Source organism: Amphibalanus amphitrite, unplaced genomic scaffold (assembly GCF_019059575.1).
Source record: "Amphibalanus amphitrite isolate SeventyFive unplaced genomic scaffold, NRLGWU_Aamphi_draft 000003F_arrow, whole genome shotgun sequence".
Lineage (NCBI taxonomy): Eukaryota > Metazoa > Arthropoda > Thecostraca > Balanomorpha > Balanidae > Amphibalanus > Amphibalanus amphitrite.
Window position 1 is genome coordinate 512,037 of NW_024881500.1, and position 24,877 is coordinate 536,913.

General features: G+C 52.1%; 1 protein-coding gene across 1 annotated transcript in view; it reads right to left on the bottom strand.

The window, feature by feature from the left end:
* The window catches only part of LOC122393676 (RNA-binding protein Musashi homolog Rbp6-like), a 130,545-nt gene that overhangs the window by 29,012 nt on the left and 76,656 nt on the right, over positions 1-24,877 (bottom strand). Inside the window, exons 6-7 of the mRNA XM_043389949.1 lie at positions 6,483-6,575; positions 3,415-3,463 (exon numbers count right to left, since the gene is read on the bottom strand). Of these exons, the coding sequence (XP_043245884.1) occupies positions 3,415-3,463; positions 6,483-6,575 (142 nt within the window). The remainder of the gene's footprint in view (positions 1-3,414; positions 3,464-6,482; positions 6,576-24,877) is intronic.

The window sequence follows — 24,877 nt, forward strand, 5'->3', positions numbered from 1 at the left end:
ATAGCGCACCAGCCATATTTCATTACCTCAGCCGTAAGTCCTCCTTTTAATTCTGAAAACCAAACTAATGTACGAAAAGGTGCAAATGCTGTTTTGTTGCAAGAACCCAAAACATGTCTCATTGTTATGTTTCGATTTTTCATCACCATTGGGCCAGCTTTCGGCGCTGGCTCTTTGAAATGCCAAGCCATTTAACGTTAGCGATGTACATCCTTATTATCGCAATCGTTAGCAGCTCATTATTATGTACGATTTCAGCACTGGCTTGTGTACCATGTGACAGCTATCAGACCATTAGCGCTTTATTCATTCCTGAAATGGGCACGGCCCACTAATGACCTTTTATATTACGGCCCACTGCAGTCGCTTCGTTAGCGGAGTTTATTGCCCATTCAGCGGCCCGAATGGAAACGGTCGTCAGTTGACACTGATTGTATTTACTGCTTAGTCGCCCTACTCAGTGCCTAGCTGACAAACAACATTTGCATTTGATTGAATGCAATGCGATTTGTTGGGGCGGTGAGATAGAAAAATACACCCTAAAGGGTGCTGATCCGTGAGACGTCAAGACAACTAGCATTGTAGCAATCAGTTCATGGCAATCCGCTTACGCTACTTGGCCATTTTCTATCATTCTTAGCATGTCTAGACTAGAGTGAAATAAAAAAATGTTGAATATTGGGGGTCAGCTGTAAAATGCTTGCCAAAGGGAAGGCAATATTAAATGCCTATAACATTTGGTAGTGAGCGACTGTAGCGGCCAATGGACAAAGATCTGCAACCAGTGCCCTGAGAGCTAGGGCAATACCCAACAACTAGCGAAGAGCAGCCAGCGACCAGCAAGCAGAAACCAGCAGCCAGCGATCATGATCGCTGATTGATTCCTGCAGGAACCACATGCGACCAAAATCGCTAGGCGGCAGTTCCCGTGGCCGGTCAGAGCATCCAACCAGCCTCGTTTTTACGAGCGTCTGCCACGCTATGAAATCAATTGGTGGTGCGCCGCTTGTTAGAGTTTCGTGGCCAGGAGCGGCGCCGCTTGTTAGTCGAATTTGACTGCGGCATCTCTCCGGTCCGGCTTCTAATGACCCAGACGCGCCGGCGATCGCGCCGCTATTGTCTCTGCGCCATTAGCGCCGCTGGAGACGATTCCGGCGAACGGGAGAAGACGGCGGCGACCATCTAGTGCGGGATACGAGCGTCGCCGAATCGCCGTCGATTAGCCGAGCTCGCCCACGCAGGTTCGGGGTCGAACGGTACGGGGGGGGGGGGTTGGGACCGGTCACTGCAGCTATCAGGTCACGTAGGGAACGCTCTGAGGGGATTGTCGCGCTGCCAAGAACGGTAACAATCAGAGAGAGGATCTCTGGGAACTATTGGAAGTGTTCAGTGTAGAAGTGCTTAGATCGGTGTAAAATTTTTGGAGTCTCTCGATAACCTTGCAATTTACGTCTGTGGCATGGTGAACTTTATCCTTGCAGCTTACGATCCAGCGATGCAGTTGATAAATACGATTATTCATGTGATGATAAGCGGTTGCAAATTCAAAGGTGTATGTAAGGGTAGTAGCATGTCAAAGGAACCCAATGCACGACGTTCTGTACATACCTGTGACCAATGTAAGATATAATTTGCCTAATATACAAGGATTTGCCTATACAATGAAATACCTCCTTATACAAGGATTACAACTTGCCTACATTACCCCTTCCGCGCCACTGTCATAACCGAAGAGACCCCGCATGAACACTGAACACTGAACAGGGCGGTCTAATGGAGCATAACACTGGTCACTGATATACCCTCGACGGTGTGAATGACAGCAACACTGATAGGAAACCTACCTCAACCACAGTGCTACTGCATTGTGCAATGTGCATGCATGTTGCACATTCCGTGTACTCTGTCCAGATCCCATCGGGACTGGGAAGTGACAGCATTTACACTGCAAGACTTGTGCACGGTTGCGAGCGTAACGAGTAAGCATAGGTTTGTCGTGCCTCAGTGATGTAACATGATGTTCACACGATGCCCTTTTGCCGCGCATGTTATGTGATATATTCTGAACGAGTTAAGAAAAATAATTCAGCTTTCTTGAATGACCGACGAGTAATTATCGTCTGCGCCGTTTGACAGGAAAGTAAACTACTTCAATTGCTCAACAACAATAAGGCATAAAGATTCACGTTTTACCTTGCTGCTTAGCTTATAGATTTGTTGGAAATTCATTTTTTAGAAAAGTATAGCTCCTGCCATTCTGCTACTATTAGCAGACCGCCAAACCATCAAAGATATTTTGCGCCTACAGGTCTCCCAGACTCCTGACGGAAGAAAGCCGCAACCTGTCTCCAAATCGAATCGCAGCAAACCGCCCGCTGGGATCGCCGGCGCAAGTCTGAAAATTGTCTGGCGCGGCCAAAGCGGGTCGGTGTTTTGTCGTTTATGCCGGCGTGACGATCGCCGGGCGGTGTGCGGCGGCTCTACTCCCGTCGTACTGAGATTGAGTCGAGCTGGGCGAGCGCACACCGCCGTGGGCGCGGTCGAGTCCCGCCGTGAAACGACCAGCACAAATTGCAGTCGGCCGCCGCAGCCGGGCCGTATCGGCCGACACAAACAGGCGGATGTCGCACACTCAGCCGCGAGTCGGTCGGAGCAGCGTCGCCCGAGGCTCGTCGCGCGGTGACCGGGGGGGGGGGGGGGGCGATAGCCGTGAGGTACCGAGAGGTCACAGGGGTCATCCATGTCGACCAGAGACTACCTCAGTTAGAGAACTGGCGCAGCTCACTGACAAAGTGCCTGAAACTAAAGCTTGCAACCTTCACTAAGCGACAGTGGTGGCTCAAAACTGTGCAAGCGGCTAACAACTCGGGGAGGCGATAGTCCTGGGTTGTCACAGCTTGGATCCGCGGGGTCCCAAACTGAGGCAGCTTCGGGACGAGCTCATTTATTGTTACGATAGCTTAAAGCCCACACGGCTCGAGGAAATCAGAACGAGTCATCAGTGATTTTGCATCCACGGGTGCATAAGGGAGTTTGCCTTACCAATGAATAACTTTTATCTCCTAAACTTCATTGAGCATCACGTTGACATTCTATACAGTCTATCCTATGGACTCAATGGAGCAGTTAGTCATACACGCTTATTCAACAGGCTGTTGGCATTTATCTTCCACATACGCATATTTCCTTCGGATTATCAGCATTCATAAAATCAGGAGATATAACGGACTCCTGCAAATCGGAAAGTACCCTAGATAAAGGCTGAGTTATATAAAAGCATGCATCGAAGAGGAAAAACAAAGAATAACAACGCATTAGTAAAGATAATACGTCATTCGGTCAGCTCAGAATACATCAAAGAAAAAAATGTAAATGGCAGAAAATTAATAGGAACGAAATGCTCCATCCACTTACCTCGATGTCTGTTCGTTTGCTTGTCAAACATTAGCATTGCGTCCTCTATCTGAAAACCAGATAAAACTAACGTCACAATGATGAATAGGGTGAAAGCATCATCGAATACAATACGGACATGCGACGCCACCAATCAGGTACCTAAACCTTATGCACATAGCACATTCAGTACACTTTCAATGACGAGCCTGCCCCATATATTTCAAAATATTGATTGCCCTCAGCATGGATGATAACTGTCGTATTTCTCATCAATGCTCTCAGGGTCCAATCATAGGCATGATTTCATTTTATTTTTGATCTAGAGTACTGTCCACAATTGTACTAGCCTGACCGTGCAAGAAACTAATTTAGGGCTTAGGCATTGAGGAAACCGGGAAAAAAGACGGATGAACGGGCAATACTGAACACTTTAACATGAACGGATTATATGCAACAATGCAGAGTCCTGAGCAGCGTTAGAGGACTCTTCTCGTGAAGGGGCGCAGCACAATAATTGGGGTCATCAGGGTGATAAGAGAGGGCTCGTCACACTCGCCGGCCGTTTGCGCTTCCGGCGCTTTTCTTAGCCGAGCGTCATATATAACGGGCCATGAATATGATTAGCACCACGACAACTTTTAATGTGACAATTTATCACGGTAATGAAGTGTCAAGACGCCAGAGCGGGCGGCATTACACTACTCGGCAACACCCAGCCTTCTTGCCAAGTAATCTCACAACACGGCGCATTGCTTCATAAGAACGTGCTTCTCTGGGTCTAATGAGGTTTGCGTTATATTATTGCCACTGTAGGCATTCTCTCAAGACTAGTATTGTAAAAATGATAGTAAAACCAATTTTAAAAATACGCTACATCAACGACACCCAAAGTGCGTTAGAACGGTTTAGGACCTTCCAGAAACTGTATAGGTACTAATTTTGTCAGCCGTTACAGGAAATCAACTCCAATTTATATTCATCAATTTAAATCTCATACAAACTTTTGCCCATACAGTTACACACAGAAACGCCATAACATGCCTCTCAATCAAGATATCGCACCCCTAGGTAGGCAAGTGGAACGTGGCAAACACTGCAACATTGATCAAGCCACACTTCGAACTCATGACGTAATTTCAGAAGTTGTCCATAAACTTTGCCGGCGGTCTGCTCGGCCGGCTGAATGGCGGCGGCCGGGCTGGCTAGATTGATGACGTCATTGATGTGTCACAGCCGGAGAGGTATGGCCCGCCGGCACGAAATCTGGTCGTCGATCTACCGTTGGCAAAGTTTTCGACTTTATCATGCAAACATCATGTGTTCGAGGCAATATCCCCAATCCTGAATAACGTTCGTCACAAGTTTGGGACGATTAAGGTCATGGGGACATACATCACCCACGGGAGAAGTTGGGCTCGGAAATGACCTTTCTTTAATTTAGGGCAGTATTCTTCAAGATAATGTGAAGCCGTAGTTCAAAAGGTCGAAATATTGATGCTCGTAAGCTCCCAACTGATTGACAGTTAAGGTGATCCATATTTATGACAGCATCGAAGAACTAGACTAATAAAACTAGGATGTCTGGTTTCTGAGCAACGGATGAATTATCTGAGCTAATAAGGAATTATATATTTGTAGCAGGATAACTGGAGGTTGAAATACACAGGAGGTCCAATGAGACGGTTTGAGACAGAGTCGGAAACCGGGAATGCCGGACAGCCCTGGTAGCCACCCGGCGTCCGACGGCTGCCCAGCCACCGGGCCGTAATCCAACACAATCGACGCGGCTGGAATACAGATGAGTGGAGAATACAGCGCCGCGAGCCTACCTATTGATTGTGGCGCACCGCCACCGGCCCCACCGCGAGATAAGCGGGTCAACGCGACACCCGCCGACCGGTCAGCGGCGGGCCGGGGCGGGGGCGGGGGCGGGGGCGGGGGCGGCGATAGCCACGGGTGAGCGGCGCCGCGTCGCTAACCAGCCGCGATCGTCGGGGGCCGATGACGAGCTGACGACGCGGCCAGAGACGGACACGACGATGGGACGAGGTGCGGGGGGAGGGAATGAGGGAGGGAGGGGGAGGGGGAGAGAGAGAGAGAGAGAGAGAGAGAGAGAGAGAGAGAGAGAGAGAGAGAGAGAGAGAGAGGGAGAGAGAGAGAGAGAGAAGGAGAGAGGGAGAGAGAGGGAGAGAAAGAGAGAGGAGAGAAAGAGAGAGAAACGGATGAATTATGAATTAAGAGAGAGAGAGAGAGAGAGAGAGAGAGAGAGAGAGAGAGAGAGAGAGAGAGAGAGAGAGAGAGAGAGAGAGAGAGAGAGAGAGAGAGAGAGAGAGAGAGAGAGAGAGAGAGAGAGAGAGAGAGAGAGAGAGAGAGAGAGAGAGAGAGAGAGAGAGAGAGAGAGAGAGAGAGAGGGGGGGGGGACAGGGAGAGAAGAGAGAGGCGAGGACAGAGGCCTGGGAAAAGGATGAATACGAAAAGGAGAGAACAGAGAGGTTACGAGCAGCATGCAATGCTTGAGGCAGATGGGTGGGATGTTTGTGCCCAGCATCCCCATATGCACAGGTTCATTCGGATATATGCACCATGCACAATCACACCATCACCATCATTATCATAACCAAGTTTATTAAACAAAAAATACGGGCTGAAATTGTACAAAATATAAGACAGGCGCAAACGCATAGGTATTACGGGTGCCTTGCATGGCCCGAAAGGTGCCATTGGCGTGTTCTATCTATAGGAGACTCATCTGGTGGTCTCTCCGTGGTATTTTCCGACGTTAGCGCAGATGGTGGGATATTCTCGGTTGCCAGATATCGAATGACGAGGAATTCAGGGAAACGGACAGACGAAAATAGCGATATAGCGGGAATAATGATACCTGGCCACGCTCTAAAATCCCAGTGGTTATTTAGAAACAGCAGTGTTGAGCCTTATACCTTCTGCGGTCAACATCTAGACTCGGATCCCAGAGGAAAGTATTAGTAATCCAGGTCCGCACTGCACTTCCGACAAAACACGGGACAAACTGAGTTGACAATCAGCTCTGAGACAAAGTTGGCGCGGTCGCGGCGCAGTCCACTTACCCGCCCGAACTGCTCAAAGTAGTTTTTGACGTCTTCCAGCGTGCTAGGTGCAGACAGGCCTCCAACGAATATCTTTTTGGTCCGGGTGACCATCTGTGAACAGAAAAATCACGTCAGAACTGACAAACGAAAAGGAGACTGACAAAGTAGAACACTGACAGAAGAATCACATCTGCACTGACAAACGACTCGCGACGACAAATACGCCCAGCCCGAGCCGGCCGCATTAGAATGCATGGGATACATCTGTAACGACCGCGTAAATTATGCATAATGAAATGTACGCCGGTCCAAGTGGAGCCCTGTCCCCGACGCGCGGGGAGCGACCCCGTGCCGCTCACTAAGCATGACCGAGTCGCGTGCAGTACCACCAGGTGCGTCGGGACCGGCAACCGCCAGCCTTTGTCCGGCGCACAGACAGTTCAGAGTCGGCGACAGACCGTGTCCCCGGCCACGTCACGTCACGTCACGTGACGTCACCACGTCAGCCGCGGTGGCCGTGATCGGATCACATCAGTGCGCAGGTGACGCGCTCGCGGCGGCTCCACCAACACAAACAAAGAACGGAAGCGCGTCGTTTTGGCCGCAGTCCGGCGGCACGCAGCCGTGCGCAAAATGACGCCACTCAGAGGCCAACTTTACGGCGAGTTTTTACACGGCCGGCAGTGAACCGCTGCCGTCTCGGCGAGATGAGATAAACCCGCCTTTTTCCGCCGCCCACGCGGCAGCCACTCACGGAGAACAGAAGCTGTCAGAGCACGCCGACAGCTCCCGGCTTCCCGCGGCAGCTCCGACGGCGGATAATTCATCCAGCCGCAGCAGTCGGCTCAGGTTACAAGGTGCAGCTCTCAGATACAGCAAATAAGCCACACTTCTGAGCACATAATTCTCAAAACACACAGCGGCTGATTCAATCACACACTCACGCACCCATGAGGAGAGCAAACCGAGTTAAGGTCAGATCAAACACAGCCGTCTCTGGACGGTCATTTCGGTCGGGAAATCTGCCCGCGCGCTCGACGGCCGGTCGTTTCCGGGCGGCAGCCGACCTGGAGTGCCGCGCGGGAGCCGGCTGCGTTCATCAGGGTGCACAAAGGTTAATCGGCAGCGTTTTACGGCCGGTCGGGCGGCGGCGGTCGGCCCGGAGTGGCACCTCTCATTGGCCGCCGAGCAGGGCAGATCGATGGTCAAACGGTGCTGAGCGCGCCGCCGGCCGCCGGGGCGCCGTTCGGCCAGGTACAGTATGATTGCGGCGCCGATCACCTGGCGGGCCGTCACACGGAGTCGGCCCCAGCTCGGCGCGCTGTGAGAGCCGGGGGCCGTCACACAGAGTCGGCCCCGGCCCGGCGCGCTGTGACAGCCCGTCGTTCGCGAGCCGTGCGCTGTCTGACGGCCGGCAGCCGCGGCGAGCCCACCGACCGTCGGCGCCGCCGGTTTTTGGACTCGCTGGCGTGGTAGCCGGCAATTTCAAGTTTGATAACAACCCATTCGTAATAAAGCCCTGTCCGCTCCAGGTAGCCATTACCAAACCGCATAGGCTCCAAACTCCGGGCCGCCCTGTGGCCAATGTTGGTACTCTGGACACAAATGGCCACCTCGGGCCTGGCATTTAGTCGGCGCATTCAGGGCCCGTGACTGCCCCTCCCTGCCACCTCGCCAAACGGTCGACCAGCCCACGTGGGCAGACAGAGTTTCAAACACAAAAATCGCTACTGTACACCCAGTCAAGTCCACATTTACCCTTAGGTTCATCGCAGTCTGCTCAACTAAAATAGCTCAGTTTGTTTGCAGAGCCTTTCATGGAGGCTTAACGTCGCTAATAATTGACGATATATCAGGATCTTTACACAGTACCGGGCGGTCTTTGAGGCGGCTGTACACAGACCATCCATTCGGCGGCCAGGTGCACATGTCGCACGTCACCCTGCACCTGCCGACGGCCGCCGAGCGAAACACGTGCCCGGGCGGGGGCGGGGGCGGCGGCGGCGGCGGGGGCGGGGGCGTACCATAGTTCCCCCGCCGGCAGCCCACCGTGACCCTCCACACCGCAGTCGCACCGCAAGCCGACATGGATCGCGCTCAGTGCCGTGTTTTGTCGGTCTGAGCACGCGCCGGGTCACCGCGGCGCTGCGTCTCAGTTACTGGCACACGGCCACCGGCTTTACCGCAGGAGTCACCACCGCCGCCACCGCCAGCTGTACCTCCAGTAACCACCACACAGTCAGCTTCCCCGACACCGTCAGTGCAGCAGCACCTCCACTAACCGCCAGACAGCCAGTTACCCCACTAACCACGCGACAGCCCTCTGACCTCTGACAACGCTGACACCGCAGACCAGAGCTGACTTCTTAGAAAGTAAGAAGCATCCAAGCCGTCAAGAAACTGATCCCAGAGCATATGTGAAACTTGTTAAGTCGTTACCAACAGTTCTCACTTTATAGAACTATTTTTTTTATTATATATGCCATTCGGATGCATTAGAACACAAACGATACGCTCAATAAAGTAAGCAAACTAAAACAAGCTAAGAAAACCAGAATTAAGATATTTAAGCAAAGGTCGGTCCAAGTGCACTGCACAATGCAAATTCGCTGCAACAGTTACGCCACACAAAGCAGTTTAGGCCCCAACTCAAACAAGATAACGCGCCGTAAAGGGCGTCATACAGCCCGCTCGCATTCAAATGCACAATCACGCTCCGCCTTGTGACCGTTGTCGTAGCCGGCCCGCCACTCGAGTGGAAGATTCGACGTCGTCCGCATTGCAACTCGGCTGCGACTTGGCTTCAACGACGCATGCAGTGGGTTGTTTCGGATAGGAAGTTTCCGCCCCGAGTAATTCTCGTTCTGAGCGGACTAAAAGACGCGGAAACGTGCCACAACTGTGATGCCGGAATGATGTTAAAACTCGGGAAAAGACTGCATAGAGCACTGGCATAAAAGGTACTGAAAAGTGCACATGTGATGAGTTCAGCTGAACAGATTTCATTATGTGTCAATTATGCCATGCACATTGGTAACGAGGTCGGCTAGAACAGTTGCAATTCTATAATACGCTCACAGTTTGACAGCCCAATGTATATCGCCGAGAATGTGTAACAACCTTGTCGGTGACATATCACGGCAGAACGTGATCCCAATTAACATGCACAGTATCTCCTGGTAGGCATCCGTTAGTGATATTTTCTCAAGATACAACCCTAACAATGTTTGGTTATAAAATTAGGTCATCTACCGGGAATCGCATAACCCTTCATAATTTCCTGTCATGACCACATGACTGTCATGGTGCATTCGGGTCTGGGTGCGGTCGTGACATACCATACCGGACCGGGACGGGTCGGGGCGGGTCGGGGCGGGGCGGGGCGGGGCGGGTCGGGGGAGGTGCGGTCGGTAGCTATCACTGCCGGCGCTGCGGCAGCCGCCGGCAGTTCCGCACAGACCATACACAGCTGGCTCAGCTCCGTACAGACGGTACACAGCTCACTCAGTGCGCGGTCAATACCGGCCAGCTCGGCGGCGGCAGCTCGCCGTGCAGTGCACCTTCGATCCGGGCTCGGACCGCACGGCCCGGGGTACGGACCGAACGCCGCTGTCATGGGGACGATCTGGACCCGGAAACGAGCTTAGGAGAGCGTCATGGTTGGGAAATCACTCATTGGATGTGGTAAGCACACTGCACAGTGTGCATGCAGCCCTGCTGCTGCGAGGCCACAAGGGAACAGCAACCAAGTCAACCAACATTAAAATCCTAGTCCAACAAAAAGAGGTGGATAAGTTTGAACAGCCATCTGGCAACCATCTTACCCCAGAATGCTTATATTGCCAGCTCGCGGTCCAGCCCGATTTAACAATTCCATATCGTTCTCTGCTCCCATATCCCACTCAACTAGCCCATTTCACCTCACCCTGACCCCTTCTACCCCTTCCCTTTCCCTCACCCTGACGACGACCCCACCCGGACCGTCCGCCATATCACTCCGTCTCTCAGTATTCCGCCCCCCGCCCCGCCACCGGGTATGTGCGCCGACCGCGCCTATATTGGTCCGTTCGGCCATCACCCGACGTCAGTGCCGCCGGGCACGTCAGTCGGTCGCCTGATGTCGCCTCGTTGCCGCCGGCGCCCGAGCCGACATGGGCGGTTTGAGGACCGCAGCGACGTCGGTGGAATAATCACGACGGCAGTTTCCACATGATACCTCGCCGGGCGACGTCCAAACTGCTCGGAGACCGGCGTGCGGGTATTTTTGAAACGGCTGCGCGGCGCTGCAGGTGACGCGACTCGGGAGGGGCGTCGTACCAGTGCTTAGAGTGTCCACAGCAGCTTGAAGGGTAGGCATAGCAACCCTATCAGGACCGGCAAACCATTGGGAATAACGATACCGGCGAACGGCACTAGCAAATGCGCTTCTGACTACAGCTGATAAAAATATCGACGGCTTCTCCGGTAGGGAGACCAAATGTCTGGCGAAAGGGCACTGGAGCGGAAATGAGCAGCACAGTCCACATGGTAAAACAGTTGGGAGACATATTGCTAGACAAGGCATAACACTAGCCAGCAAGTCGGCTGTTTCATTACGCCACGTCGGTAACAGATCGCTTTCCGCCAAAGAGCCTAGGCAAACAATAAACCCTTCACACAGAAATTGCTGCACATTTATTTCAGCGTTCAGTGAAGGAACAAATTCATCGTACTTGTGGAATGTGAAACGAACAGCCCGCAATAAACTGGTCATGGACAAGCACAAAAAGCGCAGTATTTTTTACAACATATAACCGCTGTCATGATTCATTGTAGAAAAAAAATACAGCTACATATTATTGTTTGTGTTATTGCACTTCGTAAGAAAGTGCAGAACCAAAAAGGACGACAGCTTTGCTTGGTTATATCCTCACATAACTACTACGTTGATTATAAAAAATGCTGATAACAACCATTTACTGATAGTTATTTAGTTGAAAAAGTCTCAGTTGGTTGATAACTTCCATCATATTAGCAAGTCGTTAAGGCATGCTTCTTAACCCGCGCCCGGCTGGGGGTCCTGGATTTCCACGCCCTGCTGGGGGGGGGGGTGTTTGAACACCCCCCCCCCTTGTAACTCGGCTCCTGGGCCACGTAGCGATACGCGGAAGGCGGCGTTCGAAAGAGCGTCAAAAATAATGACGAAATCACTTCAGTCAATTTTTGGTCAGGTCAAAGGTCAGATCACCAGAGGTCATTGAAGGCAAAATTTCGCCGATTTCCAGGTCGAATGTCAAAAATTTCCAAGAAGCCAACGTATAACTCGAGAACCAATAGAGCTACAGCGCCGCAGAAAAGCGCATTCAATAGCCCTATTAAAGCCCTTTCTGAGCAATTCTCTCAGATTTGACCTAACGTCAACGGTTTTGCCTGCAGGGGGCAAAAACTGCAAAAATAGCCGATTTTTTCGGAAACAGTTTTTCTGCAATAACTTTTGACCCAAGCCTTGTACGAGCTTACTTTTTCCGGCATTGTGTTCCTCTCGTCAAGACGCATCGAATGAACTATAAGTTGACCTTGAAAGGTCAACTTGAAAATTTGACCTCAGGTCAAGGTCATGACCTGACCGGAAAGGGTCATGTTGCATATCAGTCGATCCGTATCGTCGAGCTGAACACATCTAAGGCGTTTTCATCGCTCTAGCATGCCTCTACCAAAGTTATTTGCGAAAAACTGTTAGATACCATTCGTGACCTTAGATGACCTCAGGGCATAAACAAGGGTCATGGACACCATTTTCATGTTCAGTGTGTCTAAACCACTTGTAATTCGGTGTTTGGGAGTGTTTATAATGTCTTTTGTCCAAAAGAGGCGCATTTCAATTTTCTCCCATTGACTCATAATGGGGAGGTCGAAAAATTGACCTGACCTTAGGTCATCGATATTAAAATTCTGAGATATAAATTTTGCACATGCTATTGCTCTTAGCAATCGCTGAAAGTTTCAAAGCGATCGGTCACTCGGTGTAGCTATGACAGACATTGAAACTTTTTATGAGGTGAGGTCACTTCAATTGACCTGGTGACCTGACCTTGAATGACCTTGGTCTGAAATTTTCACAACATGTGTAGAATTGATGTATGATAAGGTGTACCAAAAACGGCGGCGCTTGAGATATTCGCGAAAAGCCACAAGGGGGGTGTTCAAACACCCCCCCCCCCCCAGCATGGCGCGGGTTAATTACCGAGACGACAGACTGCACGAAATAACCAACCAACATTCCGCAAAGTGCAACGTAAAAACTTTGGCAGGAAAAGTGCTCCTGTTCTACGCATACTAGCAATTACTGCGCACATACCAGTTTTTATTAGATTTTCCGCTTGTTCAGGACACACCATACACCTCAACACTGACCACTGAATTCAGCCTTTCCGCCAGTTGCCGGCCACGCTAAGCGCCGCAGTGCCCCAGTATCGGTTACCTTGTCAAGGAGTAGGAGGGGCTCGGGTTTCCGTACACCGTCAAATGTTGATGCTGACAGACAGCAAGAACGTGCGCCTGCATGCCCATTGCCCGCCCATCGCCGCTCTGGAGTGGAGGAAGACGAAGAAAATAAGGGGAAAAGAGAAGTCAGACTGGAGATAAAAGGAGACACTAGTGCTCAACATTAGACAAGAAGGTACTGAGAAAAATAGGCTGGCTTCTTCAAGAATGTGACTTGGCTAAGTAGGAAACACAAATTGCTTACATCTAAGACCTTGCATCCCAAAGTTCGAGTGCTGATAAAATAATTGAGGAATCTGGTAGAAGCATCGTCTGAAATGCGGTTGAAAATCAAAAACACTAACGAGTTCGCCTCCAGACGCCCAAGCAAATATTTGGCCGGATATCGTGAGTCCGTTCTGTCTAGACTGAGCCATGTCAACACAGCACTCCACCCAGGTAACGCGCGGCGCAGAAGTTCGTGAAGTCGGCCGTGCCACGGCGTGCCGCGCTCGTGCACCGCGCCACGTGCCGGCTCGTGGCGGGCACGTGCGACCGCCGCCAGCGGCACCCATTGATGTAATCCGTTCATATTTTAGCCGCGCTGCTCACGCCATTCGCCGGTGAACGCTACAATCGATGCGCGAGCGGTCGGCACCGTCGCCGGCGCCGCGTGCGGGCCTGATTGGTTTACCGGACGGGACTGCCCGGGGTCCAATCGGAACCCGGACGTCCACGGTGGCGGCCGCGTCGTCTTTGAGGCTTGGATTGCAGCGTGTCGCAGCGACGCGGTATTTACCGTCAAACAATATCGGCGCAATCAAGATATGGCCGGGCCCGGTCCGGGGCGACAGCACATCAAAGACCGGCATTCAGGCGGGTTATTGACGGACGCAGCAATCCGGCATGCGGCCCGCACAGCAGATGGCTTGCGGTTAATAATACTCTGTGCTCCAAAGTCAGGCATTTGGCTCGATCAATGAGTCGGTGCTTCGGCAAACAGACGTCCAAATGTCACGGAGGGGATGTCAGTGCCGGTGCGGCGGCAGTACCGACAAACTGCGCTGTCTGCCGAGCGACACAAACCATACCCTACAACAGAGCGCAAATCGAGATAATTAACAATCCACGTGCCAGCCCGTCCAGAAAGCAGGCAGCTCTCAGGAAACCACCGGCGTTAGACCGTCACAATCGGGTCTGTGGCACTCCTAACACATGGCTCTGTCTCCAAACCGAGCAACAACTGCCGTCAGCCGCGAACGGCGGCCGTTGTGTGCACAACGACGTCGATTTATCAGGACGGAGCGGGCGGTGTCGCGTGCCCCGCCACCCGCCGCAGGGGGCGGACTCTAACGACGCGACGGCGCCAGTCCAACGACACAGACTGCAGATAACTAGTGCAACGAAACGTCTTCCGTCTGAGGAAGACGTCTAGCATCATAGGAAGGCATAGGATGTGGCCATGATGCTGTTTTGGCGGCATCTTATGCCGTTCATGTCTGTATTGAGCTTGTCCAAAATTTTACCGCGACTTATGTCGACTTTGTAAAGGCGCAAATGTCTAGAAATCCATAGAAATAGAACGCTTACGTTCTAACCACGTCAGCGCCTGAACCGAAACAGCGTATCGGTTGAATTTGAATCAACACAATTTCCACTTCAATACAATCCACTATCTCACGAGATCCTTCAGTGACCCACCATCTGCCTTCCAAACAAATGCCCGCCATCAGGCCCATTCTCTTGCTATTCTTAGACCATGGCGCACGCCGCCTGCTCAATGGCGCACCATTCCACCGCTGAACTCTTATCAAGCCCGTTGAGCTGTGAACGACAACACGGCTGCTCCTGCTGACGGTACATTACCACAACAATGACGTCATGTATTTATGTAGTTTATCAATGCTGAACTTGTTGGATCGGGGTAAGTTACGAACGTCCTTAAATCACCTCGGCCGACGTTTGGGATAGAAAGACGGCTTTGGGAGCGGCGCCGGGCCGCGGGGAGTCGGGCTGGTTTCCGGCGGAGCGGCCGGCCGGAGCGACCAACAGGAAGGTCCCCTGGTCAGCGACCCGGCGGACGCCGGAGGTCGCTGGAGCCATTCGTCTTGGCGGCGCGGACAGCAGGGCGACGGGCTGAGATGGCCCGAGCACGGCCAGTGCAGGATGGCCAGGATAGGATCGGGAGTGTGTGGGAGGAATGGCCGCCCCCGCCGTGCCGGCCGAGATGGTTGCAGGTCAGGAGGAGGTGAAGTGAAGCTGGTAGGCTGCGAGCTGGTGACGATGGACCAGGGAGGAAATGAAATGGGTGGCAAAATTAGCGAAATAATTGATTAATAATTAGTTGATGTGCTTCCTAAGACCTTTCATTCATCGGTTTTAATAAAATGATACTCGCTTGCGTATTGTAAAAGTTCCTGCAGTAGCCACACAGAAGGTTTGCGCGCTCGAGCGGTTGGCAAGTAGCAGGCAAGGAGGCAGCCTTGGTTTTCTCACCAATCCCATCGTAGCGTAGACTTAGCACCACAGACGTAGCATCAGCATTCCAATCCAACACAAGAATAAGACGAGAAAGCCAGAGCGCGAGCCGCCTGAAGAGATCCCAAATCCCAGACACATTGTCTGCGACGGGTGCGTTTTTCTTTCTGTCCGGCCGCCCGACGGTCGATCGGACAGGCTGCACATCTCGGGCCTTCCCAATATCGCCAAAACAATGCCGCCCAATACCGGCGCGGCGCGCTTTTGCCGATGGGACGCCCGAATAAACCAGCCCGAAACAAGGCGCTAGAACTTGTTTATAGAACTTCGATACAACACCAATTTATGGAGACCCGCTATGAAAACGCCACATAATACCAAATCTATTGAAAGCAATAAGCTCTATCCAGCGATCCACAGCCGTATCAATTCCGAATTACCCATCACAGCGGGCACTGGGCATTGAACCAGCGGCGCAGGGCAGGGCTGTGCGCAACTTTTCACCGGTGCGACACTGGGGGTGACCGGTGCGCGGCGGACGTCGTTAATTCGCCGCCGACGGCCAACAGGGCACAGCGACTGTCTGTGGCGACAAACGAGCGGTCGGCTCGCGATACGAGTTGGACAGTTGGTCGCGCCGCGTGCGACTGACACCGCGACGATGGACGCCCGGTGCTCATCGCTCCACCGAGGTCTCACGGGCGCGATAGCGGTGATCGGTGGGTTCAAGGGGCGCGTGCTAGTGGAGAGGGCGATATAAACATTACTACAGCGTATCGCAGACAGGGTAAACAATGATAGCAGAAGAATCATTTTGTAACTAGATCACAAGGTCAATCGACAACAGACATTGCATGATAAGCTCAAGTTCACAGTGGAAAAGAGCATGCTTTGGCGCCTCGGATATAATCCTTTGTCATTACGAGCAGTTGCGCTGCACTCTGACGAGACGATTCTCTCAGAAAAGAAATAGAGACGACCGAGAGCGGAGGAGATCCGACGGCCATCAGGGACGCCGCGCTGCTTTACTGCTGGTCTGTGAGTTCTCTGTGTCCCACTGAACCGGGTTCATAACTCGTGATGGCGGCGTTCAGATGCGAGAAAGCGCTAATAACGATGCCTCCTCATGACAGCGAGGCACGAAAGCTATGATTGCAGCGGGTCACGGAAAGCTCGCCTGAGCATAAACACAAGCCGCGGCAACAAACAGCCTCCGGCCGACTGTAACGGCAGGATAGCGGCACGGGACGGCGACGGACAAAACTTTACAACCGATTGGGAAAGTCGGACCAACATTTTTCCACTGCGGTAATGAATCATATAATCGATGAGCCAAAAAGACGAGGCTCCACTTTAGCTGGCTACGGGCGGTGTAGCGCATCTTGCAAGCAAGTTGCCGAGAAAATAGATGGAGCGAAAATCAATTGAGTGACAGGTCAATCATTCTCCAACAGAGCTGTCTGGCCGTCCTTGATCGAAACGCGGCGATAAAAACACCAGGCGGCGCCAGCAGGAAAATAAATTGTTGCGACTGTCGCCAGCAGTGGCCCGTTAGTCTCAACATCAACGCTCCGCTTTACTCAAAGATTTAAACGCACATTGGAAGCCCACCAGGAACGACCATCCGTCTATAGCATCCTCATGTAGCCTGTCATACGCAGACTGAGTCATTCCTCGCGCCAGAAAGAACAGGACAGTACGGCCTGTAATGTCAAACCAGACAATCACATTACGAGCACAAAGCTCTCATGTACCCGGGCTGGATCCCATGAAAGCTCCACGCCAACAGAATATTCCGCCAGCTCTGATAGTCTCTTTGCAAGCCTGACGGAGCCTGACAGCGTCATAAACTAAAATTCTCTCCTCGAACGACCCTATGACGGCATACTTTTACATTATTTCAAAACATCCGCCCAACTAGACGTCAATCTGACATTGTTCGGCGTGTTTACGTCCGACGCGACAAAGCGCACAGAGTGCGTGTCACGCGCCTTTGTCCGTCGAGTTGCTCCATCACGGGGTGTGCTCGAGGTCATGTCAGTCAGCGGCCCGGGACCCTGGCCGTGCACGGCACCGCCAGCAGAGGCCACGAGTCATCCTCGTGCGCATCAGTCGGTCACAGGCAGAGGAGTTCTGTGCCTCACCGGGAGACCTTCATCCCTGCACGGTAGGGTTGTTCAAAAAAAAAACGAATTTTGGAAAATTATATGGGCTCATGGCTCATGTGGTGCGGTATTCTTTTTTGAGACCAATGATGCCCTTTTTTCTGAAAAGTATTAACTGTTAGGGGCTCCTCAAACGGCTTAAAGAGGACCATGCTACGCCCGCCGACCGGCCGGTGTCAATAAGGGCGATAACTCGACGCCGCGCGCCGGCGGCAGCGCCTTATCGGCACCGCGCGCCACGACATCTGCCGGGCGGCCGGTTGGGCGGTGGGAAGTTATAAGTGCGTGGTCTTATTGCACACGATCGGGGTGAGCTATCCCATGTTTTCGGGGCGGAAAGTTTCAGTGCAGCATCGGTGCGTCTGCCACGGTGGTCTGTGTCGATGGTATAGAAAATAACTCAAGCAGACCTCAGAAAAGACTGAATGATTCCGGGTAGTTGCCTCAAAACAATCCGTTTCAAGAATACAGCTGCCTCCTTAGCGTACCGTATCACTTGTTAATTCTTCAAAAAACAAACTCTGAGCAATAACACACCTCTTTGCATTGCTGTTGACAATTTACGTTAGTTTTTGACGGTGGCTCGCACCCCTCGCACCCCCAATATGCTGCCGCGCAACTTTATTCCAACGGCGAAACGGCAACTTCGCGAGAATCGAAAATTCACGATATACGTACAGCAGGCATGGGCGTCGAAACCGGGGGGGACGGGGGGGACGCGTCCCCCCCAGTCGAGGAATCCGGGGGGGACGTCCCCCGCAAAAATATCCTCATGAATGATTAAAAAAGTGATCAACGAAATTGGTGTATTGTCGTTTTGGGATGAAATTGCGGATACCTACTCGTATACAAATTGAATCATGCGAATTGCTGACACTGCACTTGCTTGCAGGGCTGCGGAGTAGATTGATTTTGGTAGCTCTGACTCCGGCTTTTAAAAAATCGCTCGGAGTCCCCACCCCATCTCCGATCACGGCATCCCTCGGCCCGCATCGGAGTGAAAAACATGTGATGTGATGCTTTTGTCTCTTTGAACATTTCTTGGCACGTTAAAAGATAACATTACCTACGAGGTGCAGCTCTGGACTGTCCGTCCCAGGTCCTCGATAGGGAGCCAAAGCTCCAGTTGTAGGGGCGACCATATTCAACAAGGGCTGAAGATCTGTCCCAAAGTCTCAAGCTTGCAAAGACCACACATTTTATGTAGGATATTCGTAATAGTCAAGACCTTCAGCTCACTCTCAAACGGCCCTCTTCCCGTTCAAGGCCATCCGACAGCAGAAGGTCTCACCATGTCCTTTGAACGCTTGATGCTTGAGGGTGAGAGGACCTCGTCCTGGTCTGAGAGAGCCCAGGAGGATGTAATACTCAGTATGGTCCTACATTGGTCTTACCATGACCCGGCCTTCAATCACCACAGCCAACAGAATCTCCAGCTTTTATCCGACCCATCCTCGGGGATGACGTTGACTCTGACTTCAGAGTTGAAGTCTGGTACGACTTTGGTGACTCCAACTCCGTATCCGACCAAAACCGTCGACTACGACCGAAGTCGACTCCGACCCCGCGGTCCTGCAGCTACACTGCACAGAGTTTCAAACTTCTTGGAAATAAGCTGTACCTATGGTTGACAGAGGACCACACGATTTTTTAGAGGCAGGGCTGCTGGACTTGGTGACCAGATCCTAACTGTCCTGGTATCAAACTTATTACTCGGGATGCAAAATTTATGCGTTTTGGGACTGTTTTGCCAAGAGTTGTTGCCAATTTTCGCGGCGCTTCGCGCCGCCAATTCATGCACAGATAGAAAAGAGTGTGACTAATAACGCCTCCACGCGAGAACATGAGAACATGTGTATTGTGTATGCGTTATAAGTAGTGCATAGGCCTGAAATTGTACGGTAACTAGCTTTTGGGTTTTTAGTCAGCCAATCCGTCCCCCCCAGTCAAAAATCCGTGGCGACGCCCCTGACAGCAGGGGCTGGCAATGCAGTATGCACAAGGACAGAATATGGAGGAGACCCGACAGTCATCGGGCCAAGTTTGGGGGTGGCTTTGACGAGCATAGGCGTCACCAATGTCATTATTCAGATACGTTGATGTCAGATGCTGGGGCAACAGAATCGACGCCAGGTGTAGCTTAGATTAGCGGGTCGAAAGAAAACATAACATGTCTGGGAACGACAGGGTGGCCACCCTGACAGTGTGACGAAGTGAGACATGAGTAGAGACATTCGCCGGAGTACCTACTCATATAAATCAAGCGCCGTTTATCCAATCCTTCGAGCATAAGCGACGCCGGTAGTCCGGCCAGGGCGGCCGTGCCCACCGATGCCGATCAAGACCCGAATCCAGCCCCGCATAGAACACAGCTCTGCCCTGACGTGACACATTACCCCGGTGTGTCACTCATGACGGATAGACCAATGCAGGAGCCTTGCCAGCTCCTGTTGTACCTACTTCGTTAAATTTTCGATTCTCGCTACGTTGCCGTTTCGTCGTTGGAATAGAGTTACGCGGCAGCATATTGGGGCTGCGAGCCACCGTCCAAAAGCAACTTAAATTGTCAACAGCAATGCAAAGAAGTCTGTTATTGCTCAGAGCTTGTTTTTTGAAGAATTAACAAGTGATACAGTACGTTAACCCGCGCCCCACTGGGGTCTGCGTATAACACGCCCTACTGGGGGGGGGGGCTATTCATAGCCCCCCCCCTCCTAACTCCGAAACTACTGGGCCGATCGTCAAAATTCAAACGGCGTCTGATAGCCCCGGAAAAACTGTCGAGCGAAACCTAATTTCATTGACCTCGAGGTCACCGATGACGTCACAGGTCAGGTCAAAGTAAAAATTATTAGCATTTTGGCTTGATCACGTTTTGGGCTCTGGCCGCCGTCTTACAAGTCAGATCAGGCTCATTTTTGGATCACACACTCGGGAACAGATGCTCTAGCTACCCTGAGGGTACCAAACTTCTACTTTGATTTTCAGGTCAAGGTCAGGTCATCACAGGTCACGAAAATATTATATCATGCGTCGGTCACGTGACACATGTTTTATGGTCCATTTAGGTCAGATATTTCGAATTTGATGTCGTCTGTGTCATCTGAGGTCATTTTGAGTCGAATTTAGCTTATGTTAGGTCACTTTCAGGTCAAAAAAGGTCAAATTTTGAAGTTAAAATTTTTCAACAAAAAAGGTGTCTATTGGATGCAGTTTGAGCTCAGGAACACGATGGTACTATTTATATTGGCGTACGATGTCAAATACGTGCTGAAAAATTGATTTGAAAAATTAATAATTGTGAATTTTTTGCAATAATGCGTAAAACTTGGCCATTTTTGAAGATATTTAGCTAAAACTTGCTAGAGTCAGTCATGTTAATGCGTTCTATCACATATCTTCCGGTTTTTTCGAAAAGTCAAAAACTTTTTGAAAAAAATGTAAAAATATAAATTTTGGAGATTATTATATTAAATTTTCGAAATTTTCAAAATTTCGAAAATCCGAGATAGCAGTTTGATAGCGCAGTCAATTCTGAGTCCTCTCATGCAAAGAAATTGGATCTAGCATAAAAACTGAGCTCTTGGGAGCGATTGCCGTGGTTCAATGTTTTGTGTCGAAATCGGCCGAACATGACGTCACTCTGACGTCATTTCCGGCCGACCTATTGTAGGTACGAAGTTCAAATTTTGACACAAGGTGTCAAATTGATGCAGCCTAAGGTACTGAAAGTTTGGCGTCGATAGGTCAAGCGGTTCCGAAGTTATTGCAGAAAAACGGGAGGGGGGCTATAAATAGCCCCCCCCCCCCAGTGGGGCGCGGGTTAAGAAGGCAGCTGTATTCTTGAAACGGATTGTTTCGAGGCAACTACCCGGAATCATTCAGTCTTTTCTGAGCTCTGCTTGAGTTATTTTCTATACCATCGACAAAGACCACCGTGGCAGACGCACCGATGCTGCACTGAAACTTTCCACCCCGAAAACATGGGATAGTTCACCCCGATCGTGTGCAATAAGACCACGCACTTATAACTTCCCACCGCCCAGCCGGCCGCCCGGCAGATGTCGTGGCGCGCGGTGCCGATAAGGCGCTGCCGCCGCCGTGCGGCGTCGAATTCTCGCCCTTATTGACACCGGCCGGTCGGCGGGCGTAACATGGTCCTCTTTAAGCCGTTTGAGCAGCGCCTAGCAGTAATACTTTTCGAAAAAAGGGGTATCATTGGACTCTGAAAAGAATACCGCACCACATGAGCCATGAGCTCATATACTTTTCCAAAATTCGGTTTTTTTGAACAACCCTACTGCACGGCGCCGGGCCGCCCGGTGAGCACACATCGACTCGCCTGGCTTTGTCAGCACACGGGGCGAGCAGCCGCAGCGAGACGCGACCTGTGTATGTGTGCATGTGAACAACTGAGCGGCAATGACGCATCCCTGCGGTACACCGCGCTGGTGTGGTGTTGGGGAGGCCACGGTCCACTGCAGCGCAGTCGGGCAGGGGAAGAGCATCCTGCCTCACTGAGGTGGGGTAGGATGTCTGTGCAGTGTGCATCGGGGTGGTGAGGCAAGAACCGTTCCGTGGATATATTTTTGCCCAATCGAGCCTTTGGCGTCGGATACCGGTATGATAAAAATTTGAGGCCCAATTCTTGGGCAGTAGCCGCCAGGGAAACAGTCCAGTCAATAAGAATTCAAGTGCCAATCGCAAAAACAAAGTCCTGTGCGACCTCTATTATCAAGCTCTGTCCGACGGATCTGGGCAGACTCGTGCCACTAGCCGCACCACGTAAAACGTCGTTTCCAGTTTTCGACATCCACTTCCACATTTCCGGCAGCAATTTCATCCAGCTGTGCCACGGCAACGGCCCCCCGTGAATCCCACTTGCCATTCCAACACCGGGAGTCGGCGGCACGGCAATCATATTTGTGATTTGCTGGCGAGTGGGCCACCGTTCTGCCGTATGAGCTATGCCGGCCCATGGACACAGTTCCCCGGCAATGACGGCTCGTGTTCACAATGTCTGACCCGGCCACGGCAGCAGTGTATGAATATAAAGTACCGGGCGGCGGCCGACCGGGCGGGGAGTGATTCTCCGGCGAGGGCTCAACTGAGCGGCGCGGCGGCCGGACGGACAATCCATCTCGGAGCACAGATGTGTGCAACAGTTCGGCAAGACGGCAGTGACTTGTTGAGGTCGAGTGCGGCCTGTGATATCAACAGACACTGCGAGAGATGGATTTCATACAGGCAATTATCACCAATGACAGGGGCTAGCATCACGCCATGTTTGATAAGCGAATTGCGAACGTGCCTGTTATTGGATTTCAGGTGGATACATTATTAGTGTAAAAAGGACATAGCAAACATTATTTCATGTGAATTGTGAAGCAAAGGTTAAAATCAGCCAGCAAAGTTTACCGTCAGGATACCACACAACCACATAGATATCGCCAAGGCCATAGATATCACATTCACGCCTCTTCTCTTGGGTCAGCCCTGTCATGACCTCCGTCCGTAGCAGAAACCCGCAAAAAACATCCTGCGATCATCAGAGGCCGCCAATATTGAGCAAACTGCCGCCCGCCGCGCAGTGGTGCGTCCCGTCATCGGCGCCGGGCTCACGTCGTATGCAGCAGGCGAGCGCAATCACAGATGCAAATCGAGCTCCGGTCGTGCGCGAGCGACCTTATTCCGCGGGGCAGCGTTCATTCCGCGGCGCGCTAAGCAGGTCGCGGCCAGTCATACCGATGTCGTCCAAACGAGGCGCCCATAACAGCGCACTGTCACGTATCTGTGATCAGGCTGGGACGTTCTCATCAAATGCTTGTGGCGAGAATTTCCTGTCGGGAAGTGTTGAATCGGGAATGAGGGTCGACGGTCGAAATGTATCGATTCTATAAAGTACGGTCGTGTAACGTTTTCGACGTTGCTTTAGTTTCGCCATGAATGACTTGATGAATCCGGGCAGGAGCGGGATACTTTGTGGAGGGATGAGGTTAAGCTCCAAAATGTCACAGAGTGCTGATCCGCCGCCATATCCCAGAGAGCTCTCGATCAGAGACAATCGGGGACAAGACGGCCATTGGACGGACCGCAGCCGCCGCCGACGCCTGCGATATTCAATAACGGATAACGTATTGGCCGTTTGGCGTGTCTTAATGGCGCCCGGGCCGACCGGCGCCGGGCTGCTGAGAGCTCAATTTCGGCACAGGGCCAGGTCCTCTGCGACACGGCCCGGGCGGCCAGCCGGCGACCTCGGACCGCCAGCCGGTGCGGCTGACGACCTTCAGTCTGACCCGGCGAGGGCCGGAGATGGTGACCTGGGTCGGTCATTCAAGGCACTGCTGGAGAACTTTCAGCAAACACACATGAGCTTACAAGTATAGAAACGAGCTTACAACCAGCGATATCAGTACAGCTTTCGCTGTCCACAGCCCATCGTCGCAAAGTCCACCTAGTCCATCACCTAGTGCCACAACACCGCCATCCAGCACCACCATCGTCCACCGTCCACCCACCGTTCACCACACCACCGCCGCCACCGCCACCGCCTCCCGCTGCGACCGCTTCCACCACCGTCCGCCTCCGCCCGCCGCAGCCGGCTCGCTGCAGCGTCATGCATCAGAGCACGGCTGATGGGCCGGATCGGGCCGATCGCCGATGTAGCTGATGTATCGGAGACGGTCAATACCGGTGGGCCGGGCCGGGTCGGGCCGACAAAGACGCAAACGGCCCCCGCCGCCGCCCCCGCCGCCGCCGCCGCCGCCGCCGCCGCCGCCCCCGCCGACGGGACGCAGTGGACGGTGAGGGCGGGGCGGCAGCGAGCCATCTGCCGTATGGACCACATGAAACGGACACGGCCGGGCGAGGTGGATGGAGGTCTTACTAGGGGAATAGAGCGAGCGAGAACAGGAGGACAGTGGGCTGTGATGATTAGCGTAGTGAAGAATGGTTTTCTCATATCAACTTCCATGATATGAGAAAACCACTAGGAGTGATGCTTCTGTGCCAGAGCGCAGTCACCAGCTCCGCGTCCCTTTCCGCCTCTAAGAACGAATGTAATTTTTAAGTTTCTTGGGCAATGTGGAAATTGATGGGACAGCTAAGTGGAACAATACGAATTGCAGCTGTAAATTGAGAGCATAAATTACTCGGTCGCTAGAGAGCAGCTCCGCGTCAGACACGAATTAGAGTCGGACTACACCTAATTACCAGCACACTGAGCACCAAACGAAAGTCCCGCTCTCGGTCACGGCCAGCTAATTGGTGCACGAGTTTTTTTCTTTTGTTTTGCCTACGACATAAAAC